Genomic DNA, 21,700 nt, shown 5'->3' with positions numbered 1-21,700 from the left:
AATATATATAAAAATGTGTGAGACCCCCCCACCCCCCTCCCAAATATCTGGTACCATCCCTGTGAAATATAGATCTTTGAGTGGATATACTGGTAATATTCTGAATATGCTTAACTGGCACATGTTTCCTTGTAATATGTGTGGAAAGCTTCAGTATTCAAAACACCATCACATGGACAGAGAATTCAAAATGTTACGCTAATATGATTTTAATTTTGACATCACAAATATTTGCTATGTCATTAGCAAAAATCTAAATTCCTGCTTATTTTGAACAGTATCGTGTGCTTCCTTATGATAGATGTACTGTACATGTGTGGAATATGTCATTTTAAACCAGGCAAATATTCTAAACTTCAAAAAAGTACATGATTTATTATCAATCAACTATGACATTTAAAAATGAAAATGTAAGTATTGGGTTGTAAATTTTAGACTTCAATTTCTTAAAAGAGGGACAGGTATACAGACAAATTCTCTTAATGTGCTAATGCATGGTCCGTCCACATTATAACCTGTTGAACATCCAAAATTTACAATTCAATATAAGTACAATGTACTGTGAAATCACTTATTTTCTTGGAGGTCAATTTTTGTGGCTTTCATTAGTACAAAGAGACTTGTCACTTTGTATCCCCCTCCAAATGTGAAAACTTCACACTACAGTATAATTTTTATGTTTTTTTTTTTTTTTACATAGAATGGACATTGCAGCTTTGAACATGAGTCAGATAAATACATTAAATTCACTATTTTAGGCATCAGCTCTTATCTTAGGCATAAAGAGAAGAAACAGAAATACCTGGCCCAGATGAGCAGACCAGCAAGACTGCGATTTCTACTGGAGAACAACTTAGTCGTAAGTCAAATTGTAGGGTAAATGAATCAGAATACTTAACTAAAACCTGGTGATACTGTATACAGGGAAATGTTTGTCCATGTCTGATTTTCAGCCCTTTGCCCTACTCAGATTTGAAAGGGGGTGAATTCAAAGAACACAGTATGACTTCTGAAACAGATCTATGAATGGGCAATTAAATTGTTTGCAAGTGTGAGGTGAAAATAACACAGGTGAAAAATAACCCAGTATACATCAAGTCAAGCTATAGTTACAGATTTGAAAACTGGACAAAAATCTTACAGATTTAATGTACATTATACAGATGCATTTTGCATTATTTCTCTGAACAAATTCAAATTAAATATGAACTATGTGAACATTGAGTGTAAAGTTTTTAATAGCAATATATCAAAAAAAAAAAACAAAAACAAAAACATGAAAATAAAAATCTTTTATATTTCAATAGTCAATATGATAAACATTATTTTTATGGACTTTAAAATGTTTTTTCGTGGAACTGAAATTGAAAACAAGTAGTATTTCTACCTTTAATTACCAAAGTCAAATAAATGTATCAGTAACTCAGTTCATTTAACTTAAATATAGGCGTACATGTGCACTTTATGCTATATAGATGAAAGAAACAACAATATAGAGTATGTAGAGTACATGTATTTTATTACGTAAATAAAAAATCCAATTAATTTTGATTGTGAATCATAATGGAATTTCCAGTTGGACTTGATAAGGCCACTTTTTTAATAAGTTGTTTTTCAAAACTATTTTCAAAAAAAATAACTATAGGTCGGTCAATTGAAAAAAAAAGAAGAGTCAGTTGAAAAGCGGTCCTACTAAACAGAGACGATAGAATACGATGGAGTTGTTACACTGTTAAAATTATATAATCTTTTAACTGCAATTAAACTGCTTTTTGTATGTTAATCTACTCTAGTTTAAAATAATAAATACATATTTTAAACAAAATGTGTATGTTTGCCTTATTTTAGGAGTGATTTTAATTTTTGATTTCATGTTGCGGTATATCGTTTGATCCCAATTTATTTTAACTTGAAATGTTTCTTTGTTGATGTTCCATTTTACCAACACTCTTATTTACATATTGAAGAAAACTTCTGAGTGATTCCTATTAAAAAAAAAAAAAAACCTTGTTTAAATTTCCTTTTTATTGCACTCACCATGAAATAAAAATGCTCTTTTTTTTTTTACCTAATGTATGTTAAATTTTGACTCGGAAGAAATGAGCCATTGCTGACATGCTCCTTTCCGTGGTCGTCGCCATTTTGCATATGACACATTTTTTTCCCCCAAAAATCTAGTTTTGTATTTTTCAGCAGCAATTTAAAATAATAAAAAATGTCCATAAAAAAATTTTACTTTAAAAAATTTGTTGAATTTTAAGTCGGCTGTTTTGAAAAACAACTAATTAAAAAAAGTGACCTAAGTTATTTCATAATTCGCTCATTCCACTGTACCATAGATCCTGTCAGTACTTTGATTTTTGTAGGCCCGGTCCTTGGACTGTGGGTATGGTTTTACAGTCTTCATTCTACAAGGGCCTGATGGGAAGAGGAAGTTGTATGGTTGTGGAATCAACACAGACTCTCAGCTGGGGTACCACAAAGGCACCACCAAAGCAGGTCAGCCAATAAATGGAAGAAAAAATCATAAAGTGTAAGGTTTAAAGCAGGGATGGGGGGGTGTTTTGATTCGACACATAACTCACCTGAGCCAAAAGCCCAAGGAGCTTTTCTGGTCAGAATCGCTCATTGTCTGTCTGGTGTCTTGAAGCTATTGTCTGTAGGTATTCAATTTCTTCTCCCAAAACACTAGACTGGCAAAGGGTATATAATTTTTTTGCAACCAATCAGACCACGTAAACAAAGATGTACAAACACAGATGTGTAACAGGGTTTGATCATATGTACATTGAATTTCACAACAAATAAATCTAACTGCTCTGTAACAAAAAAAAATAGATACTTGTAAATAAATGATATCAGAAGAATAAACAACACAATAATAACATACAATTTGTATATAGATGTTTGCTTTTTATGTAAGATCTAATAGTATAAAGTCTAGAATTTACTGTAAAATCACATATTTTCATGGGGTCATATTAATACATATTTTCCATATCACATCCTGTATCAGCCCGAGACACCAATATCAGCCAGAGGGCCGACCCTTTTCCACATCACATCCTGTATCAGCCCGAGACACCATATTGTAAAAAAAGGGTCAGTTATGTATTATTCTCTATATAATAACATACAATTTGTATATAGATGTTTGCTTTTTATGTAGCTGTCTTAAGACCTAATACTATAAAGTCTAGAATACTGTAAAATCACATATTTTCATGGGGTCAAATTTTCATGGTTTAAGTAAAAACTCTTGCTTCGTGGGGATTTGATTTCGTGGATGAAGAAATGTTGAGTAATTATGTATTTATAGTATTTTTACATTTCATGGTGGACATGAATTCATGGGTCTCTTCATATCTCGAAAACAACGAAAATTAAACCCCCATGAAAATTTGTGATTTCACAATACAGTATTCAAAATTTGTCAACAGAAGGTGTGACCAACATTAAAAGTACCGTAGGTCGCTATGAACTAATAACCCTCTGCTCTAAATTTCACATTTTTTAAAACTTCCCAATACATGTATTGCTTTCTATAAGAGCAATAGCATAAGTTTCAAATGGAAAACAGTATTCAGATAATTTTTTAAGAATGTTATCTGCCTTATCAGAGTGCTGGTACCCCTTAAGATGATATTTAAGGAAGACATGAATTTAATAGCTACATAACCTATAAAGCTATTAAATTCATTCCTTTTAATTTGATTTATCCGTAAGTGTAAAAAAAAAATATGAAAATTTTTCCATTGATTTAAATTGCCTTCAAATTGTTTGTTTTTTAAATGTAACTGCAAGCTGATTGATACGTTTCTGACGCAGTTCATTGTGACATTGGGAACACAGATTACACAATATAAATTAATTTCAAATGACAAGTTACAATCAAAATTAAATTGATTTAAATAATCAAATACAGTAAAATGCTGTCTGGCTCATAACTGGAAAATTTTTAAGCTTGGAATCATCAGGCTTTCTTTAAGGTTGAAGAAAAAATTCCACTTCTTTCATGGGTGTAATGTTAATCAGTGGTCTCATGGTGTTTTAAGGAGATTTTCATCAAATTAGGGATAAATTCTTGAGTTCAGTGTTAGGAGAAATCTGGCTCAGCATCTTTGATCAAGCTAGTGTTTTTTTTATCTCTTGGGTTTTGACCAGAGGAATTTGGCCTTCCATTGCAATAAATTAGCATTAGTCAAATTAAATAGTTCTTAGTTCTGGTTGCTATTAATTTGAAAATAAATTTGATGTGAGTGAATGGAAAATTATTAATTTTAAATTATTATATAATATAATATTTCAGACAGGTAATCAAGTATAAGAGGATATGGACTTATCTGATCACATTGACGACTGGTTGATAATAAATGCTTCATCAAACGATTCTCAATTTCTGTCCCATTAAGACTTGACAGGTTTCACACATTTGGGACCCAACAATTAAAGGTGTAGATATATGTAAAATTAAGTGTTGAGAACATACAGGAAGTTATCTGAATGAAAATACATGTAGGAAACTTGTTGTTTATTGGTAAAAAGTAGTACATGTACATGTAAATGGTCTTTATAAATATGAAGTACTGGAAATAAGCTTTTGAATTACAGATAGAGTGCTGGATTACATCATAGAGCCGGTGCTGATTCCTCTCCCCTTGGAGTGCCCCCAGTCTACAGAGGTGGTAGATGTCTCCTGTGGGCGTGCCCACACGTTAGTCCTCACAGATAAGGAAGGGGGTAAGTAATGTACCAAGGAGAGGCTCAACAAGGGAAAATTATATTTATCAACCCGTTCAAAGAAGGAAGGGCATATTGCTTTGCTGCTGTCTGTTGGTTGGTTAGTCAGTCTGTCTGTTGGTCCACCATCAGTTTCTGTTCATTTTCTTTCCAGAGGTTGCACATATCAAAATGAAATTTATTATACAGATTTATCAGAAGAATATCTAGGTTAAGTTATGTTTTGGAGACGTTCAGGCCATTTTTGACAGAATTATACCCTTTGGACTTAAAAAAATTCCAATTATTTGGGGGAGGGGGAGCATAAGTGTTACATCTCTTGTTAACGGGGAGATAAGACTTTCACTTCATTTTTACGCCCCAACATACAATGGTCGAGTGCATATATACCTTGTTCCATCATTCTGTCATTTCGTCATCATTGACATTCTGTTCTGTCCATTAGCTTGGCAACAGTTGCACACATTCAACTGAAATTTGACCTGGATACGTCATAGAAATATGCAGGTCAAGTTAAAATTTGGTCATGGTTCAATGGTTTTTGATGGAGTTATCCTTCTTGAACTTAGAAAAAATTAGGAGACATTTTCAGTTTCCACTCTCTAACTTTCATAGGGATTTATGTCTGTGGTTGAAATTTCATAGGCATCTATGTTAAGTACAGAAAACACAGATCAATTTGGATTATGGTTGTGGTCCAATGATTTTTGACAGTTTTGCCCCTTGAACTTTTAACATTAAAGCTGAGTGAATTTTACACCCATTTCAATGTCATTTTCACAAATTCTTAAATGTGTATCACATAATGTCCTATATTTATCAAATATTTTTACAGAATGCAAAAATTTTACAGAATATATATCAGATAATACCCTATTTGTTCTATTTGCCTCAGACATGATAATAAGATTACATATAAAACAAATAAGTTAAAAAAAATCATTCTGTGCACTAGAACTCAAAACCAATCACAATTTTCTTTTGTGTGGTTAAATACTTCATGTGCGTTAGAGGATCAAAAAAATATACAGTTTATGTAGGTGTTAATTTTTCTGAAGGGAATATTATCCTTCTTTTAATTAGTATTAATGTTTAAGGGCAATTTTTGTTGTTTGAAGGCATTGCATAACCATTAATTACCATATAGTTTTATATAGATTTTTTGCCAGGTGCTCATTTTTCCTTATTTTAGTGTTTCTGAAGCAATCTGCTAAAATTCTGATCGCTTTTGCATCTTTGTGCATAAGTACTAAACTAAATGAAGTTAACTTTGATCTGTATGCTGTTGAAGCATGTATCTTATTTTCTCCCTCGTTTCACTCCTCCGCAAATAAATATTTTCTTGACTAATTTATTGAAAACAAAGAAAAAGAATATACTGTAGGATTGTTGCGTTCGTTACAAATCGCATTTTTATTCAAAACATACAAATCAAACTCATAACTTAAGATGAACAATGCAAGGGCTGGGAGGGCAGGGAAAGCCAAAGACACAAAACAACCTGCGATTCTTTGTAACGAACGTCGCATTAATCGAACATTCCCCGGTAAAAGTATTTATAGTGAGCGCTAAATCGCTCGTGCATGAAAAACAGTTTCTATAGATACGAAGTTTCACTGAGAATACTGGAGTAAAAACGTAAAGAAATAAATTTTCATATGGTATTCGTTTTACTGAAACTTTTTTGTGAATTGTTTTCAAATTTAGATTAAATGTACTTAAAAATCATCTAAAGATGAACTTTCTTTCATTTAAAGTATTATTGAATTTTGTGTCCACCTATTTAAAAATTCCACCAAAATTATTGGCATACCTTTGAGCAAGCAAAAACACAAAATTTTTCACCTGCTGAAAGGTGCATACACAGATTTGAAATTAATATTTTCTGTATAATATCACTACTTATATATTGTAATAGCATTTCACATGAAAATAAATTAAAAATCTTATTATACCCCCCGCAAACGAAGTTTGGGGGGTATATAGGAATCACCTTGTCCATCTGTCCGTCTGTCTAGCTGTCCGTCTGTCCATCTGTCTGTGCAAACGTGTCCAGTCCATATCTTTCTTACAGAGGGACATTAGAATCTACTACTCCACACAAAGATTGCCCATGACCCAAGGGTGTGTCATGACCTTGACCCAAGGTCATTTGGGGAAGTTCAAGGTCACTGGAAGAAAAATTTCGCAATTCGTTTCCGGTCCATATCTTTCTTATGGATAAACTTGGTAGGTTCTCATTTCACACAAAGATTGCCCATAACCCAAGGGTGTGTCATGACCTTGACCCAAGGTCATTTGGGGAAGTTCAAGGTCACTGGAAGAAAAATTTCATAATTCGTGTCTGGTCCATATCTTTCTTATGGAAAAACTTACTTCTGAAAAACCCAGTGGGGGGTATTTTGTCCCGTTTGGACAGTTCTAGTTTCATCTAAAAGTTATTGAAACTTCAAAATTTTGGATGGTTTGATTGACACATCCTTGCACTTTCACAAATTTTAATTTTATTCTTAATACTTAGGAAAAGTGGTAATCTTGTTGTGTATTAATGAAAAAGAAAGTTGATGCATCCTGAGTCCTCAAACAATGTCAAATTAACTACTTTTTGAATTTTATGGCTTATATCTTTTAAAATATTTAAGGCAATTCATTCAGATACTGAGAGGTTTAGAATCATCAAACCTTGTAATTTGATGCACCTTGAGGCCTTAAAATATTTTTATCAAAAAGTAGCTCACAGTGACCTACTTTTAAAATTTTTCAGGCAATTGTTTTCAAATTATTAAAATGGCATATTTTAAATACTTTCAGACCTATTATCATCAAACTTTGTCAGTTGATGCATCTTGGGTCTTCGGAGATGGTTGACAAAAAAGTAGGTCACGGTGACCTACTTTTGACAATTTATGGCTATATTTAGGTATCTCAGGTACTTATTGGCTTAGAATCTTCAAACTTTGTCAGTTGATTTATCTTGGGTTTACGGAGATTCTCAACCATAAAGTAGGTCACAGTGACTTACTTTAGACATTTTATGGCTATATTTAAATATCTCATATACTTATTGATCATTAAACTAATGTCAATTGATGATATTCGAATAATACCAATAAGGGGCTTCGAATATCACATTTGTCAGTTGATTATCCTGGGCTCTCGATAAAAAAATAAATACATCTTGCATTAAAAAAATTTATTTATATTACAGGATAGTTCTTCCAAAAAGGATAAGTTTTATGCCATTATTTGGGATTAACAAATCTCATGTGAAGTTCGTTAAATGCACTCACACACATATTTTTAAAAAAATATTGAATGGTATATATCAAATTTGTAATGATTGTTTTAAATAGAAATTTCTATGAAATACTCTTAGTATGTTCCAGATTAATTTTGCCTTACTAAAAGAGACTACACTGATAACTCCTACAAATTTATACCAAAGTTTTCAAAGTCCAACAATTCTCTCCTAACGGTTCAAACCAGAAATATTCAAAGCAATTACTTTTTGCTTTAATTTCCTGAAAAAATTTTTAATGATTTTTACATAAACAGGTATTTGTATGATTCCGTGTGTATATCACTATAAAACTTGTTGCCTGTCAACAATACAAGTGATTGTAAGTACTAGAAACAATTATACAATAATTAAGTGAACAAATAAATAATTAAATAATATATAAATGGGCAAGTAGTAGACATGTTTGATTTTCACTCTTCAAAACTTCATAAGATAATCTTCAAAAGTAGAATGTTTTTTTGTTTTCAATTTTTAACAACACAAGTTATTCAATTTTTAATAAAAATTGCCAGGTTTTTCTCTCATTTTAAAGCTTGTTAATTTCTATTTATCTTAAAAATGGCTTAATGATTTACAAGACCTAAACCTTAATATTCAATATCAAAATATACAGTGAGTACAAACTTCTAATTATTAATCACACACCTACTTATTGATCATTAAACTAATGTCAATTGATGCATTTTGGGTTCTTGGATAATACCAATAAGGGGCTTAGAATCATCACATTTGTCAGTTGATTATCCTGGCGTCTTCGGCGTCGAGTTTTTAAACGTCAAAATGAAGGTTAAGTTTTTTGGAGCACTTTTCAATTTAAAGGTTTTATTCTGTGTACATATAGTTAGACATCATAGAAGTGATTTTAGTGTGTTTCATTGTACCAGACAAAGTTTCAGCGATTCAAGGCCCTTGTTAATGTTTTTGGACAAACATTCCTTCCAGTTTGGTCTGAATTTGATATAATTACTCCTCACACACACAGACTAAACTAAGATAATACATATTCTATTTTTTTTTTTATATTTTCAATGAATGGTGCTGTCATGTTATTTTAAATAGAAATTTCTATGAAATACAGTCTTAGTCTGATTGTGATAAATTTTGCCACAAAAAGAGACTAAACAAGGATAATTATTCAGTTTATTATAGTTGCAAAGTTTTCAAAGTCCAAGTGCAACTTCTCTCCTCCTTCATTTTAAGTTCAAACCAGTAGAGCTTAAGTCTCATGAGAGACTTCTGGTTTCCATTTTCCTTTACAGTTTCTGAAAAAAATTACAATTTAGTGGGTTTTTTGAGGGGGGGTCTACGTATAGCAGGTATTTGTATGATTCCTTCCTGCGTGCTATATCACATATAACCAAGAAAGACTTGTTGCCATGTCAACAAGTTTCTAGTTTTAATGCGGTTTGTCACTATGAAAAGAGTTGAAAAACAATTTTCTAATCTTCTCTTTCCCAAACAGTATTTGTTTAGATGTATTTTTGGAAAGTTATATTCTGTATAATTATGATATATAAATGGGCAAGTAGTAGACATGTTTGATTTTCAGAGGTGGCAGACAAGAAAATCATAAGTTTATCTTCAAAAGTAGTATGGATGTTAATCTGTACAACTTGAATTAATTAACAACACAAGTGATACTGATAAGCATAATTTTTAAACTCATCAATGATTGCCTGGTACTTGATGAATACATCAGTCATTATCTGCCTCGTTAATTTCTATTTATCATGTAGAAATGGCTTACATGATTTACAAGACCTAAACCTTAATGCAACAACTTACTGTAAAATATACAGCTGACTGGTACAAACTATCTAATTATTAATCACACACCTATTTGATTCCTGCTTATAACCTCAGAATTAACTGGACTTGCACCCTTGTTTTTTATCATTGTCTATCATGTCCAATGATTTTGTTTTCTTAGAGAAACTAGAAACTGATACTTGTCTGCTATCAATTTATGAGCTTCCTCTTATTTTGTTGATACAATGAATGCCCATTCTTTTGTCAGTTTTCAGTTTGGGACACAATGCCTATGGACAGTGTGGTAGAAAAATAGTGGAAGGAGAAATATACAAGTAAGACATTCTGAAATATTTACATTTCCAAATATTTTTCTTTGCAAATTAGAAATAGTCCATTTTGATGTCATTATACCATACTTCATGACAAAACTATAGTGCAAGCTGTTTAGTTGTAAAAAAAAGCTGCAGATTTGTAGCACACTGGTCTGAAAAAATGGGAAGGGTGACTAGGGAGCTACAGTGCCACCTATTGAAAAAAGTGTATATTAATTGCACACAAAAAAAGTTAGCTGTTACTGGGTTCGTTTGCCGGATGAATGCCCATGGACTTTTGTAGTAGTGTGGTAGAAAAATAGTGGAAGGAGAAATATACAAGTAAGACATTCTGAAATATTTACATTTCCAAATATTTTTCTTTGCAAATTAGAAATAGTCCATTTTGATGTCATTATACCATACTTCATGACAAAACTATAGTGCAAGCTGTTTAGTTGTAAAAAAAAGCTATATTTGTAGCACACTGGTCTGAAAAAATATAATATATATATATATATATATATATATATATATATATATATATATATACGATATATACTCAAAATATGAAAATCATATATTTCCTAACATAGTTTTACACAGCTTTCACAATAAAACATTCCCCCAAACCATTGTAAATAACTCTCCTGGGCCTGAAATTGAGACCATTGGAAAATTTCCTCTGTGTATATGGCCATTTAAACAGGCAAAATTAGGATTGGATCTATTGAATAACTATGCCCAGATTGGTTATGATCTGAGGATGTGCTATGACTGGTCATTTTTACAGGACGAATGATGGGGAAGGGCATATGTTGTCAGCTGGATCGTCGAATGAGCCCTCATGAAATTTCTTTAATTTGTAGTGGTCACCCGTGTGGCACAGTGGTAAGAGCCTTTGCTCTAGAGTCTCAAAGTAAGGAGTTGATCCTTATGTCACGGGTTCGAATCCCACTGTGGGACATGGAGACCGATCCCTCAGATGAGTCCAAATAAACCGATGTCCCGTGTTGCAGTAGCTGCTGGCAGGAAAAAGATCCCTCCCTGCTCAATGGCCCTGAGTGCCAAGTATAGGACAAAATTGTAGCTCTCCACCGGCAAATGGTGGTGTCTCCATATGAGTGAAAAATTCTCGAGAGGGACGTTAAACAACATACAATCAATCAATTATTTGATGGTGTTTTTCTATTGTGATACTGCTTTGTTAACATTAATTTGCTCTATCTGAAGAGTTTGCTGAAAATGTTAAATCATAAATACTCACAATGATTGAAATCATACATTCATATGACCACTGTACTTAAAGTCACAGTACATGTGCTCTGCTACTGATGATTTTTTGTTCTTATTTAGAGGCAGCCAGGTGGTAAACAAGGTGACTGACTTACCTTCTGATATAGTAAAGGTGAGGTATACCTGTAAATACACAGTACATGTATATGTATTTCTATTTGTAGATCTTCTGGTACTACATTCAAACAAATCAATTAAATGTGTTAGACAATATGTAAGTGTGACTTAGGGATTTCAGCTAAACCTTGAATTATTCCCAACCCTACACAGATCTCTGTATAATAAACATCTGGAGTTATCTCGGACCACCAGTGAGTTGACCTGATTGATCACCACATCCGATCCTCTCTTTAAATGTCTTTGTCTCAGAGGAAACCAACCTAGTTTCTCTACCTGTCACATCCTGATTATCAAATCCTGATCATAACATCCTGATTATGACATCAAATGTAACAGGAAAGAAGAAAAAAAAAACAGACCAGTAATGTAACAGAGACAGTTTTGTGCCTCTGCTGGGGATTGAACCTGGGACCGTAAGCTTACCAGTCCATTGCTCTACCAATTGAGCTAAAGGGTTAACCCACTAGCCCAAGCTAGTAGGAAGCAGTGTGTCTTACACTATCACAGATAACTTTGTGTCTGCTGTGCATATGTCTATCTGTAAACTTTTCATATTTTCAACTTCTACTTTAAAACCACTGGGCAATTTGAATTTATCTTGAAGTATTAGTAAAAAAGTTGGTGGTAAAAATTTTCTTTTCAAAAATCATTTGGCTTGAAAAATCAAACTTATTTGAAACCCTCATTACATAATGTAGATTTGAGTTTATTCAAATCATGAACCCCTGGGGTAGGGTGGAAAGAACAAACAGTGTAAAAAAAATGTTCTTCTTGAGAAAATTAAAATTATATTTAATCTCACTGATATGAAATCTACACTACTTTAGGTAGTGTTAATTTAATTTTTTTTTTTCAAATCATTATTTTCGGGGGGTAGGGTGGGGCCACAATTATACTGGAAAACCTGCTGATGTGGATGAGCATTGTGGCCCACAGGCCTCTTGTACTACTTTCCATGATCTTTAATATATTGTATTCGGACACCCTGTGTATTCTGACACAAACTTTTTCTCTTTATGTCGGATAAGACAGGTTCTACTGTATGTCTCAGATTAAAATGTAAATCAATAACCTAAGAAGTCTCTCATTGCTAAAGGTTATTGATTGATAAGTCTAAAATAAACTAATTAATTGGTTCAAGTTTAGCAGATGTAGAACTTTTAATTACTGTAGAAGTTCTTTTTTCCATGCGGTATTAATTTACGCTATGTAGGTGGTCACAAACTTTCCGCATAAATTTGTCCAAGCGTACTTAATACCTGGTAAATGTAAGGCATATAGTGACAGTCTGGGAAATCCACGTAATTTTCCACCCGTGGATTAAACAGAAATTGAGATTCCGCAGAATTATGACCTGTGGAAAAAAAGTACGTCTACAGTATAAGTACGATAAACTTATAATAAACACCCAGCGTGGGTTTAAGGCAAACAGTACCTCCACTAAAGGCCAACCTAGGTCAAGGGATTTTCCAATGCTGAACTTTAATCAACACTTAATTGAAAAATTAATTATTTTTTTGTTTTATATAAATTTATTGAAGTGAAGATAAATCTGATAATGAATTACAATTAAAATTCTAATAGAAGTAAAAGCTTAAAATTTGTTAGAAGTACATATTTTTATCATTATAATATAAAGTGTTGCAAAAATTTATGGATCTTATTTAAGGACAGATGATACAAACTTTTATTTAAAAAATTCCTGAAAATAACAACCTTTATTACATTTATGTAAGTAAAATAAATAAGTTTATAACTGCACATATTTTGATTTTTCATCCAAAGTTTCACAATAATTCAATTTTAAGTGACATAAATTGTACAGATAAATTAGGATGGTTGCAGAGAGGTTGAATTTTAAACATCTTAGCAAGTTAACAAATTCTTAATATTTTAGAAATTTATTATTCACATCGTTTACAAGCAAAATAGGTCAAAATATATACCAATCCAGGTAGTTGATTGACTTTGATCAGGTAACACCTACTGTTGAGAATTTTTATGCCCCCGTAATCAATAATTTGGGGGTATAGTTTTTGGCCTGTCCATCCGTTTGTCTGTCTGTTTGTCCACAAAAACCTTAACCTTGCCCATTACTTTTGAGTGAGCGGGTCTATGCCCTTCATATTTAACAGGTTTGATCAGGTAAAATATTGTTAAGCATTTTTTAGCCTAAAACATGTATCCCAAATGTACCAATGGCTACCATTTGCATTTTGCAAAGATCTATTATAAATAATAATTTTTTTTCTTTATAGCTTAAAGCTGAACACTATTCATAAAAAGCCACTGTCAAATAGGTATATAAACTCTTCGACTTTGTTACACCTAGATTGCAGACTTAAAACTCATGTCTTACATTTCGTGCATTTATTTAAGGAATAACTACGTTTTTAGGTTTTGTGATGTGATCTATCAGTTTGCTCTATCTTTGATTCAATAAAAAATATTTCATTCAATAATAAGAAATTTAACCATTCTCTTCAGGTGGATTAATTACTAAGCAACACACAGTGAGCAAGCATGCAGTACTGTCATGTGCTGTGCAAATCGCTTTTATGAGATTATAAAGCTATTACCTTATTTGTAGTTTTATCTCAGTCTAAGATATTGCAATTGTAAATATTCCTTGCATTATGTGCATTTACTGTTTGTAAATAATGCATTGACTTGTATATATGATGCTACTTTTCTCCTGGCTCAGAAAAAACATAAAATTTGATAATTTCACCTCGACCGAGTAACACTGCATTGTAAGATGTACACCTAGACCTCTACAAAGAAAATCTTTGAACTGTTTTAAAAAGAGGTCTGCGGCTTATACAGGGGATGTTGGGATAGTGTGATCACAGAAGTCTAAAGCTTTTATTGAAAAAAAAAAATCTATGAAAAATCTATGGGGAAAAATATCCCACCCTCAACTTTTTTAGTTGAGGGTGGAATATTTACTAAAAAAAAAATGAATATACATACTTTAGTTCAGATTTCGTATGTTCTTATAAAATAGTCTGTCGAGCTTGCTGCTTGCACTTCAATTTTACAAAAACCAGGCTATTGAAATAAGAATGAATACCCTCTCCCCCCTAAATGGTTATTAGCCTAATTCATTTATTGGAATTCCATTGTTGATGTACAAAACAGGTGTTTCTTGAAAACAAATAGGCTGTGAATAATATCTACTTATTTAATTTATGTACTCTTTGTTTGCTGAATCAGGAAGCCAATGATAGTTTGTAGTTATTTATTTGTCTCCTGCATAGGTAATAATTAACACCAGTACAGAGGTATCTCTGTTTTCTAGGACTTTAGGGATAATTGGGTCATGATGTTCACATCCCTTGTTCGTAGAAAAGTATTTATAGCCTACCACAGCCAAAGGCTCGCGTTAGCTTTTGTGATGAAATTATCTTCATTGTCTATATCATCGTTGGCATTGATTTTGTCCTTGTCATCATCTTAAGCTTTTTATAGTTTGATCTTTTTCAGAACCACTGGGCTATTTGCAACCAAAATTGACACAAAGTATGGGTGAAGGTCATTCAGGTTTCTTTAAAGAAAGGACCACATCCTCTAAGTCTTTATAAATAAAAGGGGAAAATTTAATGGATTCATTTAGAAATCTTCCCCAAAACCATCGGGCTGGTAAAGACGAACTTAGCTTCCAGTCATAGAGTAGATTCAAATTCTGAACCCTGTAGGGGTTGGGGTCATAATGGACAATCAAAGTTTTACATGGGAATAAAATCCTTGAATATCTTCTCAGCAAAGCCAAGATAAAGCCAGAATTAGTTATATTTTCCCCATAATTGAAGAGTCAGGGGTATATAATGTGTGTCCTGTTTGTCTGTCTGTTTGCCCCCCCCCCCAAAAAAAAAAAACTTAAACATTGCCCATAACTTTTCATAGGTTGATATGTTTGAGCTGTGGCTCTCATATTTTTACATGTGTATTTCCTAGCTGGGACAAGGCCTTTCTTTGTGTATCAAAATACATGTATTTGAACTTTTGACCTTGACCTTAGAGTTTGACCCAATTTTGCAAGAATATAGCCAACTTTAATAATGGCCATAACTTTTGAACAGTTGGTGCTTGGACTCTTTCATACTTAACATGTTTATTCATTATGCTGAGTCCTTTCTATGGGTATTTTTGACCTATTGACCTTGATTATGACTCACTTCTTGATTTGCATTTGAGAAATTTTAATCTTTTGCCAAAAGCATGCCATATGGGGGCATCAGTGTTTCACAAACACATTTTGTTTTACAAAAATTGGGTTAGAATCTGCTTAGGAAAAAAAGTAGGGCCAAATTGTGACTCAGGTGAGCATTGTTGTCCATAGGCTTCTTGTTTCAATGGCATTTACAGGATAAAGTCTAATTTTATAATATTAATGTTATTATTAATATTATATTAATAAATAAATGTTAATATCCCTTCAAAAACAACTATGAAATGAACACCTACAATTTGGTAATACTTGCTATATTTGCTCTAAGCCATTCTTTTGCCTGGGTGGTTGTTGAACACATGGCATTTAAATCCAACGGATGTGGTTATTATTACATGTATTTAATTTTAAGAATCTTAAAATCAAGCTTTAAATTAAAATCTGTTTGTGCAACTATTTTCATTTAATGTATATTAGTATGGTTTAGAGTCCTTTGAAGGCTTAGGATTTGTCTCTTAAAAAGTTGTTGTTTATACACCTATTGTTTGAGGTTGTGTCAGTAAATGTTCACCTCTTGTTTGAGGTTGTGTCAGTAAATGTACACCTATTTTTTCAGGTTGTGTCAGTAAATGTACACCTATTGTTTGAGGTTGTGTCAGTAAATTTACACCTATTGTTTGAGGTTGTGTCAGTAAATGTTCACCTCTTGTTTGAGGTGTGTCAGTAAATGTACACCTATTGTTTGAGGTTGTGTCAGTAAATGTTTACCTATTGTTTGAGGTTGTGTCAGTAAATGTTCACCTCTTGTTTGAGGTTGTGTCAGTAAATTTATACCTATTAACTTGGGTTGTGTCAGTAAATGTTCACCTATTGTTTGAGGTTGTGTCAGTAAATGTTTACCTATTGTTTGAGGTTGTGTCAGTAAATGTACACCTATTGTTTGAGGTTGTGTCAGTAAATGTTTACCTATTGTTTGAGGTTGTGTCAGTAAATGTTCACCTCTTGTTTGAGGTTGTGTCAGTAAATTTATACCTATTAACTTGGGTTGTGTCAGTAAATGTTCATCTATTGTTTGAGGTTGTGTCAGTAAATGTTTACCTATTGTTTGAGGTTGTGTCAGTAAATTTATACCTATTGTTTGAGGTTGTGTCAGTAAATGTTCACCTCTTGTTTTAGGGTGTGTTAGTAAATGTACACCTATTTTTTCAGGTTGTGTCAGTAAATGTACACCTATTAACTTGGGTTGTGTCAGTAAATGTTCACCTCTTGTTTGAGGTTGTGTCAGTAAATGTTTACCTATTGTTTGAGGTTGTGTCAGTAAATTTACACCTATTGTTTGAGGTTGTGTCAGTAAATGTTCACCTCTTGTTTTAGGGTGTGTCAGTAAAAGCGGCACAGTGAGTCAAATTCATATCTTAATTTTAAGATTCTGTAGCATACAGAGAAAGACTTACGAAAATTATGAGTATATAGCGAAGATATGACAATTCAACTGCAAGAATTGACTGCACAATATAAGTGCCGGAAAAACAAAGGTTGTATTAACCGTTTCGTTGTTTCGTATATGTCAAGGTCACGCTACTCTTATTTTTAGCTCAAACTTGTAAACAAAATTCAACTGGAGCTTGCAAAGGTGAGAAATATCTTCTAACAACTTTTTAAAAAGATTGCATCAAATTTTTTGGTTTACTTATATTCATTCGTGGATACCTGAGACCATGGTAACTATGGAAACTTATTAAACACTTTTCTGCACACGCGTATGATAGGAAGGAAGAAGGGTATTTTGCAATATTTTCGTTCTGGGGCAGACAGAAATTATTTTTACTTTTATTTTTCCCCATAAAATTTTAATTTTTAGGTTCTGAAACCTGTAATTTTCTGAAACCTAATACTTTAAGGAATTGAACAAAATTTACAGAGGTTATGTGAAAATTCTACATTTGTCAATTTTCCCCCTTGTGCGTCACTGTGCCACTTTAATGTACACCTATTTTTTCAGGTTGTGTCAGGAAATGTTCACCTATTGTTTGAGGTTGTGTCAGGAAATGTTCACCTATTGTTTGAGGTTGTGTCAGTAAATGTTTACCTATTTTTATGCCCCGCCATGAATATGGCCGGGGCATATAGTGTTTGTCATGTCCATCTTCCGTCTTTCCGTCTTTCCGTCCTTCTGTCCTTCCGTCCTTCTGTCCTTCCGTCACACTTTGCGTTTAGCTCTGTTTATAGCTAAGTTTCAAAGAAATTATGCAAGATATTTTCATCAAACTTCATAATGCTGATAGATATTGATGAGAGCTATGCAACTGCATCAACATTTTTTGACCTTGACCTTTCCTTTGACCTTGACTTCACTTTTCTTAAAGTATTTCAGCTCAGTTTTAAACATACCATTCAAGATGGTGTTATCAAACTTCACATGTTGATACAAACTTGCATGGATAATGCATCTCAGGATGAACACTACCAGACTTGCTTCAGATGCTGGATCTGACCTACATTTTCCAGATGAGTGACCAGGTTAAGTTTTTGGAGCAAGTCCATTCCTAAGGAGCTATAAGCCCTACTGGGATCAAACTTGCATGGGTGATGCATCTAAGGATGGACACTACTAGACTTGCTTCGGATGCTGGATCTGACCTACATTATCCAGATGAGTGACCAGGTTAAAGTTTTTGGAGTAGGTCCATTTCCAAGGAACTATAAGCCCTACCTGAACCAAACTAGCATGGATGATGCATCTAGGGATTGACACTACCAGACTTGCTTCGGATGCTGGATCTGACATATATGATCATTCTCAAGTAACTATAAGTCCTGCCTGAACCAAACTTGCATGGATGATGCATCAAGGGATGGACACTACCAGACTTGCTTCGGATGCTGGATCTGACCTATATTTTCATTCCCATTAACTATAAGCCCTACCTGAACCATACTTTAATGGATGATGCATCTAGGGATGGACACTACCAGACTTGCTTCAGATGCTGGATCTGACCTATATTTTCATTCCCAAGTAACTATAAGTCCTGCCTGAACCAAACTTGCATGGATGATGCATCAAGGGATGGACACTACCAGACTTGCTTCGGATGCTGGATCTGACCTATATTTTCATTCCCATTAACTATAAGCCCTGCCTGAACCAAACTTGCATGGATGATGCATCAAGGGATGGACAATACCAGACTTGCTTCGGATGCTGGATCTGACCTACATTTTTATTCCCTAGTAACTATAAGCCCTGCCTGAACCAAACTTGCATGGTTGATGCATCAAGGGATGGACACTACCAGACTTGCTTCGGATGCTGGATCTGACCTACATTTTCCTTCCCAAGTAACTATAAGTCCTACCTGAACCAAACTTGCATGGATGATGCATCTAGGGATGGACACTACCAGACTTGCTTCGGATGCTGGATCTATATACATTTTTATTCCCAGAGTAACTATAACCCCTACCTGAACCAAACTGATCAAATTTTATACACATACGAATTTTCATGTTGCTTTACTAATATATCCTTGGCGGGGCATTCATGTCCTATGGACATATTTCTAGTTTCAGGTTGTGTCAGTAAATGTACACCTATTTTTTCAGGTTGTGTCAGTAAATGTACACCTATTGTTTTAGGTTTTGTCAGTAAATGTACACCTATTGTTTGAGGTTGTGTCAGTAAATGTTTACCTATTGTTTTAGGATGTGTCAGTAAATGTACTCTATTGTTTCAGGTTGTGTCAGTAAATGTACACCTATTGTTTTAGGATATGTCAGTAAATTTACACCTATTGTTTTAGGTTGTGTCAGTAAATGTACTCCTTTTGTTTTAGGCTGTGTCAGTAAATTTACACCTATTGTTTCAGGTTATGTCAGTAAATTTACACCTATTGTTTTAGGTTGTGTCAGTAAATGTACACCTATTGTTTTAGGCTATGTCAGTAAATGTACTCCTATTGTTTGAGGTTGTGTCAGTAAATGTTTACCTATTGTTTTAGGATGTGTCAGTAAATGTACCCTATTGTTTCAGGTTGTTTCAGTAAATGTAATCGTATTGTGTCAGGTTGTGTCAGTAAATGTACAGTTATTGTTTCAGGTTGTGTCAGTAAATGTACTCCTATTTTGTCAGACTGTGTCAGTAAATGTACTCCTATTGTTTCAGGTTTTTTCATTAAATGTACTCCTATTTTTTTTTTAGGTTGTCTGTGGACAAGACCACTCTTTTTTCTTGACGAGCAGTGGACAGGTGTACAGTTGTGGTCTAGGAGCTGATGGTCAAACAGGTAGGTAAATATATATATAACACAAATAAATAAACTGTAGATTTCTTATACTCCCCCTCCAATTGAGAGGGGGTGTACTGTTTTACCCATGTTCTCTATGTGTCTGTCCATAACAAATTTCCACCACAGTTTGTCAACAACTGATTGAAAATTTTACCACACTCTTTGTTTAGGCATGCCATATGGTGGGATTCATTTCTGTGTATTTACATTTCTAATGTCTTTGTCCGAGATAAAATTACCAATTGTAAATGTACTTTATTCCCCCATCAATGTTTTGGTGCGGTTCCAAAAAAAACCACGTGCAGGGCGGGACAAACAGCTAGACAGAAGCAGTGCTTGGAGCACGTGGATTGGCGGAATCAAAGCATGTAAATATAAGGAATAACTGTCAGATTTTTCAATTTCATGAAGATGATCAATCGATTGGCTTGCGTGATAATTTTATGCATAAATGCCTTCGGCGTTTATGCAAATTATCATGCAAGCCAATCCATTGATCACTTCATGAAATCGAAAAATAAGACGGTTATTCCTTAAATAAACATGTGAATATGAGAGGGTATATTCACATTAGCACAGGGGTATTACTAATGAGCATTTGCTCACAGACTTATTTTTATACATGAGTACTTTATGTCTCGAAACAAATTTAAACTAACAATGTAAGATTTTTTCTTTATGATATAATTTGATAGATAAATGCAAAGAATATAAATATAGTAATTCACAAAGCTCAACATGGAATAAATTACTTTAGTGAAGGGTAACAATCGTATGTTTTACATTTTAGTTGTTACTCTCTCTAACTCATGCCCTAGTTAAGATGAGCTATATCATAAATGACTTTCTCTGACAGGTTTACAACATTACCACTGTGAGTGGCGGCCATCTTTAGTGGGTGGAGACATTGCTGGGGAGAGGATCGTACAGCTAGCCAGTAAGGCGGACTGCGTGCTGGCGGTATCGGAGCGAGGGGATCTGTTCGGCTGGGGGAACTCAGAGTACGGACAGTTGTCCATGATTACAGAGGAGACACAGGTGTCCGTCCCCAGACACATCCCACTCCACCACCCCGTTACCAAGGCAGCAGCGGCAGGGTCAAAGTGTGCCGTGCTGACAGGTATATATACAGGGCCGAAACAGGTTCCCCTCAAAGTACAGTGTAACAGGTATATATAACAAAATCTCTGTGGAACTAACAACAAATTTTTATTTCAAACACACAGGGTTTAAACCTGAATTTTTCAAAAGATATCGTGGTAAAAATTTTTTTAAGAAGAACAGCATAAAAATAAAATATCATGGCATTATAAGCATATTTTTAAGCATATTTATTGCACTTGCTTAATTACCTTTCTCATAAGAATTTATCCACATTCATTGTATATTATAGAAGTACTTGTATTGTATATTTGAGATAAGAATGAGGTACTTACGTTTTATATTTCACATAAGAATGAGGTACCTGTATTGTATATTTCAGATAAGAATGGGGTAATTGTATATTTCAGATAAGAATGGGGTACCGTACTTGTATATTTCAGATAAGAATGGAGTACTTGTATATTTCAGATAAGAATGGGGTACTTGTATATTTCAGATAAGAATGGGGTACTTGTATATTTCAGATTAAAACGAGGTACTTGTATTGTATATTTCAGCTTAGAATGGGGTACTTGTACTTGTATTGTATATTTCAGATAAGAGTGAGGTACTTGTT

The 21,700-nt window shown here is 33.5% G+C and overlaps 1 protein-coding gene across 1 annotated transcript in view; it reads left to right on the top strand.

Moving 5' to 3' along the window:
- Positions 1–21,700, top strand: part of LOC134231161 (RCC1-like G exchanging factor-like protein) — a 29,033-nt gene that overhangs the window by 5,363 nt on the left and 1,970 nt on the right. The window contains exons 3-9 of the mRNA XM_062713087.1: positions 759–859; positions 2,367–2,499; positions 4,612–4,740; positions 10,059–10,125; positions 11,461–11,512; positions 19,893–19,977; positions 20,837–21,100. Coding sequence (XP_062569071.1) covers positions 759–859; positions 2,367–2,499; positions 4,612–4,740; positions 10,059–10,125; positions 11,461–11,512; positions 19,893–19,977; positions 20,837–21,100 — 831 coding nt within the window. The remainder of the gene's footprint in view (positions 1–758; positions 860–2,366; positions 2,500–4,611; positions 4,741–10,058; positions 10,126–11,460; positions 11,513–19,892; positions 19,978–20,836; positions 21,101–21,700) is intronic.

This window comes from Saccostrea cucullata, unplaced genomic scaffold (assembly GCF_032062105.1).
Source record: "Saccostrea cucullata isolate Sc308-1 unplaced genomic scaffold, CSIRO_AGI_Scuc_v1 ctg645, whole genome shotgun sequence".
In the NCBI taxonomy this organism is placed as follows: Eukaryota; Metazoa; Mollusca; class Bivalvia; order Ostreida; family Ostreidae; genus Saccostrea; species Saccostrea cuccullata.
The sequence above is the reverse complement of the archived record's forward strand: the minus strand, read 5'-3'. Positions and strand labels throughout refer to the sequence as shown.